The sequence below is a fragment of the Urtica dioica genome, chromosome 9 (genome assembly GCF_054948205.1).
Source record: "Urtica dioica subsp. dioica isolate 48M chromosome 9, U.dioica_male_clone48M_v1_H2, whole genome shotgun sequence".
Classification (NCBI taxonomy): domain Eukaryota; kingdom Viridiplantae; phylum Streptophyta; class Magnoliopsida; order Rosales; family Urticaceae; genus Urtica; species Urtica dioica.
In genome coordinates this window covers 19,507,882-19,517,075 of record NC_142764.1, presented here as the reverse complement: position 1 = coordinate 19,517,075, position 9,194 = coordinate 19,507,882, and the positions used below count along the sequence as shown (strand labels likewise).

Sequence of the window (9,194 nt, the reverse complement as noted above, 5' to 3'; positions counted from 1 at the left end):
TGGGTTTATCTTATGGTTGGGTTGGTTAACGATAGGACAAAAAAAAAAATTCACAAAGATCTAAGACGTCAATTTAAAACTTTCACCGGAAATTCCAAAGGTTTACGATGAAGATTTTCATTAATTAAAAATAAAAAAAAAATATTAACCGGGATGAGATAACATCGCCGAAATTTCACCGACATTGCTGAAAAATCTCCAAATGTTGAGAGCAACATTCATCCACTTTTAACCGATTTTTTCCAATTTCTCAAACCCAATTTGCTCAACAAAGGTTTTCCACTATGGTCTTTCTTCAATTCAAGCACAAGTGTGATACGGTTAGCTGAATATCTACGTTCTTATCCATGCGAGCCACGGCAAACACGACTAATTTGTAATTAAATAAAAATGTCAGTGTTCCGTCAGTGTCAACAGCATGTGAGGCTTTCCATTTTTTTGTATCAACAATGTAGCTAAACACTGGATCAAGATTGAAAATTCATCTGTTGGGAGGCAGAAATAAAACAAGAACATAATCTATGGTGACCAAAAACGAAATATAATTTTCTATTCAGAGAGAAGCAAGATAAAGGGAAAATTTGGTTATTTCATTTTGAGTAGTGAACTACAAGTATAACTGAATAAGCTCGTCACTGACCACTGATGGTGTGAGAACGCCCAAGTCTGTGAAGAGCAAGGTGAGGTACTTCGGAGGAGTATAATCTCTGGCCGACCTTTCAACCTCGACCTTCGATGGGATCGGAACCCCGAAATCGATGGGCCGTATTGCCGGAGCCATGTCTTTCTGGTCCAACGGGTAAAGCCGAGCAAACTGTGACAAATCAAACACATTTCAGGTGAGAATGTAATCATAGATATAATGACAAAAAGAGACCAGCTTTTTCACAGACCTTGTAGCTTTCAGCAGCCACATAGACGGGTTTGTTCATGCTGTGGGCTACAAGGGCGATTTGGTAAGTTCCCATCATGTTGATTATCCCTCCACTCTCCACGACCCCGTCGGCCCCGACGAATACCATGTCGACCTCGTCCATCGTGTACGCCACCGCAGAGTCTATCAGAAGCTTCACGGGGACGTCGAGCTTGGCCAACTCGTTCGACAACCTTAAACCCGTTCTGTCCGGTCTTCCCTCTGTATTTTAAGATATCGAGTCAAAAGGGAGAGATAAGTTAGTCGTGTATTGTAGAAATGAGTGTCAATTTGTGTTAATATCTTTGGAGCAGGGGTGAATTAGCTATCAGTTGAGGTTAGAAATAATCATTTCCAGGGAGAATGAATTTATTACGGAGAGATTCTTGTTTCTCATATACCCGATTATCTTGTATTTCTATTATTTTATCAATGGAGTTATCAGTCTCTTATCAATTAGTTACTTGATAACCCCATATGATAGATCAAACTGGTTTTCTTTCAATTCAACACTTTTAACCTTTTTTTTTTTAACTCAATCCACTATGCTAAAAACTATTAGTAAGTAGAAAATACGTAAGTGCGAAGGGCGGTGTTACAGGACACAAACCTGTGCATAAAACTCGGAAGAGTTTCTTGCTATGCGCTGCGGTCTTGAGCACTTCCAAAACAACTCTTGAGAAACCGTGAACCAAAATAGTGCAGCCATCAAATATGAAGTCTTGACTGAGCATAGCAATGATTCTACGCGCCTGGAAAACAGGACAGTTTTGTTCACACAAAAAAAATAATGCTAAGCATACATACATAAATAAATCAAACTCAAATTCAATTAAAAAATTGTGAAACCAAAGCGGATACCTTGCAGGATATTTCCCCAAATTTCTCAGCGCGTTCAATCAATCGAGACTTGGCAGAGTTGAAGTCCTCGTACTCTAGAGCTGAGGTTCGAGTAACGTATCTCATGAAAAGATCACAACCTACCGTCAATGAGATAGATGTCGTGTCCCATGACTGGAAATCCAAACAAAGTTTAGTGCAAGGTTTAATAACATTCGTTTTTTATTATTCAAAGGTCATCATAAACAACTCAATCATACAGTTGCTCGGCTTAGACATTTTCTTCAACGAAACTGAGAATTATAAGATTTTCTTCTTCTTTTTTCTTAATCACTCAAATACAGAACCTGGTCTCACAAACCCAACCTCTTGTCATGAATAAGAACCAAAGCCAGTCCAGCTATGAGTTCTCTTTTGAAGTTCTGTGAAACTGATCAATGGGATAACATCTAAACATAGAGGTATATCTATCACCGAGTCGAACCACGCATAAGGAAAATCAAGATTGGAACTAATTCAAAAGTGAACAGTTTTCCCAAAAATATGCCAAAACGTCACTTCACTTGGCTTCTATTCTTATTTCCGTCACAACACTTTGACGCCGATAGTCATTCCTCAACTGAACTAAACCTAAATATGATTATTAAAAAGCTCCAATTCTTCATGCCTATCTAAAAGACAAATGAATAAGCCTTAATCCTACTAAAAAAAGAATAAGCCTTAATCCTCAGTCCAAAGTCCAAACACAACAGCTTTGATGACAATACTCATTCTTCAAAATTCAAATGAGCTGAACCTAACAATGAATAATAATAATAACTTCAATTCTTAATTCCTAACTAGAAGCCACAATAATAAGCCTCGATCCTCAGTCCAAACACAACAGCTTTGATGCCAATACTCATTCCTCATACGAACTAAACCTAAAAATGAATAATAATAATAATAAAGCCTCCATTGCAGCGCCTTAAACAGTAATCGCACATAAGAAAACCTATTCTGAAACGCATTTATGTATCTCAGAATCTCAGTCCAAACCATACACCAACCAATTCATCTCCTCAATCATCTTTCTGAGAAACGAAACGAGCAGACTGACCTTGAGAGAATCGGAGGCCTTCTTGAGCTCGGTCCCAAGCTCTACCATGTTGGTGGCTTTAGTGGACCTGATAACCGTCGCTAGGGCTCGCATCGCCGCCACAGCCTCGGCCAAATCCGGCTGCTTCCGCCAGCCGTTAAACTCGTCGATCACGCTTAGCACCTTCCCCGCCTCCGCCGGAGCATCGGACTCCGTCCGGGGAGTTTCGCCGGGATTGTAGTCCACGGCGGCCTGGGCCTGGGCCAGCCAGTCGCTGGTGACCACGGCGTGGTGCGCCGTCCTAGTCTGGTAGTAGGCGGAGATCTTAGGGTCCGATGAGGAATTAGGGTTTTGGACGGTCTCGGCGGCCATGGACGGAGGAGAGAGCGAGAGGGACTCGGGGTTCAACGACACAGCAGCCTCGTTTTGTCGTTTATCGAGGATAAACGAAGCCGATCGACGCCACATCAATGCTCTATTTCTATTCACTTCTTATTTTAAATGAATTTATAATAATATTCGGTACAATGGAAAAGTAAAGGAAAGGAATAGTAAAAGATTGTGTTTGGTTGTTTATGAAATTAGTATAGACCGAAATATGATACTCCGGCGAGAGAGAGCTTAAGCTAAGAAAATCGATTTGCTCTGTAATTAAGAAATCTGTAATTAAGAAATAAACAGAGGTAAATCCAATAGACTAGTATCAAATCTAAAAATAAACTTAATAATGTAACTTCTACAATTATAGATTTATCTTCATATCTTAAGACGATATTAATTTTCATCTCCATACTTCGAGGAAATGACAACATAAATATTAATTTTTTTCCAGAAATTATACTTATATCCTTATTTTTTTATTCAACGACAAAAATACTTAATATTACATTGTAGTTGCGCCGTAAGTACCTAAGCCGTTATGTTGTATGAAAAACACTGAGCAATCTAAAAATTAAAAAAACAACTAATATTTTTTATTGAAATTAATTAAACATTAAGTATTTATATCTCCATTAAATATTTACTCCAATGCTTCAACTAGCTCAATCAACCCATCTTCGTTAAGGGAATGACCCAAGTTTGAATTAATTAAGAGAATAACTCAAGTGATATTTCAGTTCCAAAATTACTCTCATATTTAAAGACCCAAAACACTCAGATCTGCCTCAAATGAAAATCCACCGTACCCTAGTGCCTCTATCGCTCTCTCCGCCGAAGTTCTCTTCTTCGGCGTCGACTCCGTCGTGGCATTCGTCGTCGCCGACGCCACGAGCTCGCCACTCTTCGCCTCCGAATTCAGAGACCGAGGAGCTCAGAGAGGTATCGCAGAGCTTCTTGGAGATGAATTTGGAGTCTTCGCGGTGGATGCAGGCGAGGACGACGAACTTGAGGGAGGCGTGAGTGGCGGGGCTGAGTCGCGGCCAGAGGTACGTGTTGTTGCGAGTGAGCTACTTGCAGAGGAGGATGGCAGACATGGCACGCGCCTCCGCGTGCGGGGAGGATTGCAGCAGCTGAGCTAGCTTCAACGACAGCGAGTCGAGATCAACTGCTTGCACATATTGAACACCGACTCTGCCTCCGACCTCTGCTCGTTCGTATTTTTTTATTCGTTCTACGATTTCTTCTCGTTTGATTGGGTGCTAATTTGTCTGATTTTTTCTTTTTTTGTTGATTCAATGCTAATTCGCGAATCAGTTCATTAATTAGCTGATTAAATTCTGTTAGGTTAATTAATTGACTGACTAGTTGAATTAAGAATTAGCTTAGCATCTGATTTTTTTTTTTTGTGAGTAACGTTCATTTATAAACTGACTGAATTAGGAATTAGGTTAATTAATTGAATGGTTTGAATAGGAATTGACTTAAGTTCTGATTTTTGTGAATTTTGAATTCAAACATTCTGTTATTTAATTAACCTAATTCAATTTAGTCGGTTAATTAATTAACTAATTCGCGAAGGGTATAATTGTCTGCTAAGAAAAAATGGGCTATTTCTTTAATTAAATGAAACTTGGGCTATTTCCCTAATAAGAAGTGTAAAACGAGCTAGTTATAACAAATTTCACTTAAATAATTACTCCAATGCTTCACTTTATTTTATTTTTCTTACTTCCGTTTCAGTTAATATCTTCCATCTCTTTTCTTTTGTCTCTTTCACTTCTAAAACTCCAATGCCACATCCGAAATCTATTTTCGAATAGAAACAAAATTATTTTATTTTCGTGTGTGAAGATGAGTTTAAAGAAAATTTTAAGATTCTTGAGAAACATGGTGAAATTCATTGAAATTTTTGTCGGATTTTAGCGCAAAAACAATTAAATAAGCTACGATGGAATCATATTGAATTAAAATATATATATATATATATATATATATATATATATATATATATATATAACTTTCAAAGGTTAATTAATGATTTGTGAAGATTTATGACGATTTTCTGACCTTCTAATGGATTTTACTGAGTTCTTTGGTAATCTTCAACATGTATTAGAAATTCGGCAAAAATATATATATATATATATATATATATATATATATTTTTTTTTTTAAGTGTGATTATTGAAGTTTTTAAATGTGATTATTGAAGTTTTAAAAGTGAAAGAAACACAAAATAGGAGAGATAGAAAGAGATTCCAAGTAAAAATAGATATGAGAAAGAAAAAATAAAATAAAATAAAAAAGTATTGAAGTCAACGTCTATCTTCTTCTAAAACATAATGTAATAATGAAAAGTATTACATTACTGTCTCTCTTTTTTTTTTTTTTTTTTTTTTCCTATATTGGGTCTAGGTTATGCAATTTTTATACGACACGATCATTTTAAGAGTTTTTTCAAAAACATTTATAAATATTTTAATGTCCTTGTTTGCTCATTGTTTTATGCGTTTTAAGGAGTTCTCATGTTTCGGACAACTCATTTCACTTATTTATTCCCTAGCTGCTAGTAAATACATTAAATTTCTATTAGCCAAATATTTTTTCCCGAGTAATAATTTATATTATCAAACCTTATAAGTCAAGTCAATACAAATATACATGAAATAACAAATATCTTTAAATTTAAATAATAATCTATTAGTTTTACCTTGGCAAAGGACCAAAATATCATCCTGCATAAGATAAATGGTTATAATATGTAAGTTATATTATGTCTTGCAAGATAATAACAAAAAAATAACATATATATACACTATGTTTTAGTAAAATGTCGAGTTTAATTTTTTGTTTTAAAAAATAACGAGTTCATACCATCTGTTTAACTAAAATGATGAAATTATACCTTGAAATGGATAACAATGTCAAAATCTCTTTTTCATTGATATGAACTCTTATATAAGAAAAACCGAATCAAATCCAAACCAGTACCCTAACTTCTAAATTCTCAATTTTGAAATAAAAATAGCATTAAATTAAAATTTAGTAATAAAATTCATATCTCCCAAGAGATGACTTCATTTCGTGTTCGAATTGCAACTCTGAGTCCTGGATTCTCTGTTCGAATCTGTGATTTTGATGACTATGAACTGTCGATTTTTACCAATTTGCCTCTCTCTGTGTTCTTCACGATTAAGAGATTGTTGTTTATTTTTTAGTTTTTAAATAAATTACATATATGGTGCGAATGAATAAAGATAACAGAAAATTATGAAAATAACCAACTTAAACGTTTGACATTGCTAAATAGTCAACGTTTAGTAAATCTTAGATAAATAGCCGTAAATAATGACGTGGCATAATATAAGGAGGTGACTATTTATCTAAGATTTACGTTTGTAAATCATGAAAATGACTATTTACCTAAGATTTAACAAACATTGGCTATTTAGCAATGTCAAACGCTTAAGTTGGCTATTTTCCTAATGGACCCTAAAGATAATTAGTGTTTACATATAAATATTATAGTAAACGTCAATGAAAAGTCAATAAAAAGAATATTCGTGGCACTGTTGTCTATTTCATAATATAATTTCGTCATTTTAGTTAAACAGAGAGTATGAACTCGATATTTTTGAAAATCAAAGGTTAAACTCGATATTTTACTTAAAAACAAAATATATATGTGTCATTTTTCCTAAGAAGAAAGCCAAGGTGTAATGAGGAGATAGAAGTTTGCCTAGCGTTGACCAAAGCATGGAGAAGTTCGATAGTCTTTGTTTTATAAATATGTTATCTTACATGTAGTGAAGTTTTTATTATTATTATTATTCGACAACATATAGTATGTTTATTTTCATATGTATGTATGTTATGTATAACTGTCTGTCCAACTTTGGCCATAGTTTATTATCCTAACCCCAAAACAATAGATATTTTCAAGTTGTCACAACGCTTGGTATCCTATCACCCAATCACAAGCTAGTTCCCTGGAAATAACATTTATATTGATTTTTAATCACGCCAAGTCAAAGATAATTTATCAAGTCGACGGAGCTATCATTGAATTATTATGATAATTTATCAAGTTGACGGAGCTAGCATTGAATTATTATTATTGTACATAATACACTGCAACTTGCGGAGTTATCTGGCGCTGATAAAAGAAACAAAAGAAAATACTATACTTTTGTTTTGGCTAAGAGAGAAAATACTAGACTTGAGTGCTTAGTTAGTGTATCGTAAATGTAAGACAACTGTCACGCAAAAAGATCAAAATAATCTCGATAAATTACTTATTTGATACCCAAAAAAAAAAAAAAAGTCTCTGTTTATTGATCAGGATCGTGATCACATTTTAGAGTTGATGAGACTAAACACCACAAAAAGGCCCATGATGAGACAATGGTCAACACAAGGCTCCACGACCATCGTCAAAACGTCGTCGCCTAAGAGAACACCGCACGTTGATTGCTTTCTCTTCACCTATATATACAAATATTAAAATACTATAAATTAGTTAGCGCTAAGCAAAAATCATATAGTGTAATAGAATATGTCTACGTACCTCTGCGATTGGCCTTCCAAACTTGTCCACAACCTTGAAATGAGATTTCTTAGTACAACTCTGTATGTTGTAACCAAAAGATTGATTGTTTTTGTCCAACCCAACAGCAACGACCTCGCGTGCCAAATTCCCTGATCTTGAAATTCTCAATATCTTCCAAATTCTTAATATCTTCCTCACTTGAAAACCTGCCTTTTTCGGGCTTTTCGATCTATATCCCTCCCAAGACCTAAACACTTTGAATTTTTCCTGCCCAAAAAAATAATAATCAGTTTTAAGTACTAAATCCTAAAGAATATAAGGATATGTATAAAGTTATAATTAGCACAATATATATACCTTTCTGAGTATGGTGAAGAGAACTTCTCCGTTGAAATCCATGAGATAAACATCTCTGGATTTGCAGTTGTAATTATCGACGCGATAAACAATATGACCATTGGAATCAAATACGGTACAGCCTTTTCCACTCATCACAAGAGACTTCATCCATATTGTGAAGCTCTCTTGCTTTGAACTCGTAAAGCGATCATTCGAAGAAGTAGAAGAAGAATTTGGTGCTTTAGGGTGCACTTTTGCCATTATAAAAAATAGTTCAGAGAGAACTCTAAAGATGTGCAATGACTTCCATATATTATACGTACAAATTAGGTTTTATAAACGCAAATAAAATAGAAGAAGAAAAAATATAAACAGAAATGTCGGCAAGACTAATCAATACTTTCACGTACACTAGTACGTAGGTATTATATGTATATGTATATATATATATATATAATACGACCTTTTTCCTAACCAGGCCTCGTGGGATCAAAAGCGACTTTCGTAAAATTATTGCCAATTTGTCGCTACGTTTGAGATTTTGATTTTGCTTAACCTAAATACATAATATAAGAGCACGGATTGGGCAGTCTTGATTGAACGCATCTTGTTTTTAGTATATAGGCTCTCTTTTGGGATATGTATTTTGAATTACTCGTTTTTGTCTCGCTTTGAGCACCTTTTACTTAATTAAGATTGGACCTAGGACATATATAATCCATCGATTTAATTAAAATAAGTTAAATTAATTGAACCTTATCTGCTACTTGTTCGTAGCTCTCATGTCACGCGTGGGGTGGGGGAGCTTTATTTTGTCTAAATGTAGAAATTCTAATTATATATACATTTGAGGATAGGTCAAATATAATTAGTTACTTTTTTTTTTCCTCTTGCATATTGCGTACAATTCACATGGCATATTGTTTATATATATTTTTACTAAGTGTACGGTAGCTTGTTGGTTAATGAATGATGGCGTAAAGTGATGGACATTGATTTGTCAGTCCTTTTTCGGAAAGAATATCTAATATTTTGTTAATTAAGCTCAACATCCCAAGATATAAATTTAATTATATAAGCATATGTTGAATCTT

At 34.6% G+C, this 9,194-nt stretch overlaps 2 protein-coding genes across 2 annotated transcripts; both read right to left on the bottom strand.

Annotated features, from left to right (window-relative positions):
• Nucleotides 1-348: 348 nt before the first annotated feature.
• LOC149385571 (translation initiation factor eIF-2B subunit alpha) lies at nucleotides 349-3,338 on the bottom strand. The gene is made up of 5 exons (XM_089626619.1): nucleotides 2,853-3,338; nucleotides 1,775-1,927; nucleotides 1,524-1,665; nucleotides 894-1,135; nucleotides 349-814 (listed from the first exon to the last, which is right to left on the bottom strand). Exons 1-5 carry the CDS (start codon nucleotides 3,297-3,299, stop codon nucleotides 608-610), a joined length of 1,191 nt encoding a protein of 396 aa, XP_089482745.1. The 5' UTR covers nucleotides 3,300-3,338; the 3' UTR covers nucleotides 349-607.
• A 4,007-nt stretch (nucleotides 3,339-7,345) lies between these two features.
• On the bottom strand, nucleotides 7,346-8,395 carry LOC149385570 (protein LURP-one-related 11-like). The gene is made up of 3 exons (XM_089626620.1): nucleotides 8,119-8,395; nucleotides 7,780-8,028; nucleotides 7,346-7,697 (listed from the first exon to the last, which is right to left on the bottom strand). The coding sequence occupies exons 1-3, from the start codon at nucleotides 8,359-8,361 to the stop codon at nucleotides 7,563-7,565; spliced, it is 627 nt and encodes a 208-aa protein (XP_089482746.1). The 5' UTR covers nucleotides 8,362-8,395; the 3' UTR covers nucleotides 7,346-7,562.
• Nucleotides 8,396-9,194: the final 799 nt, after the last annotated feature.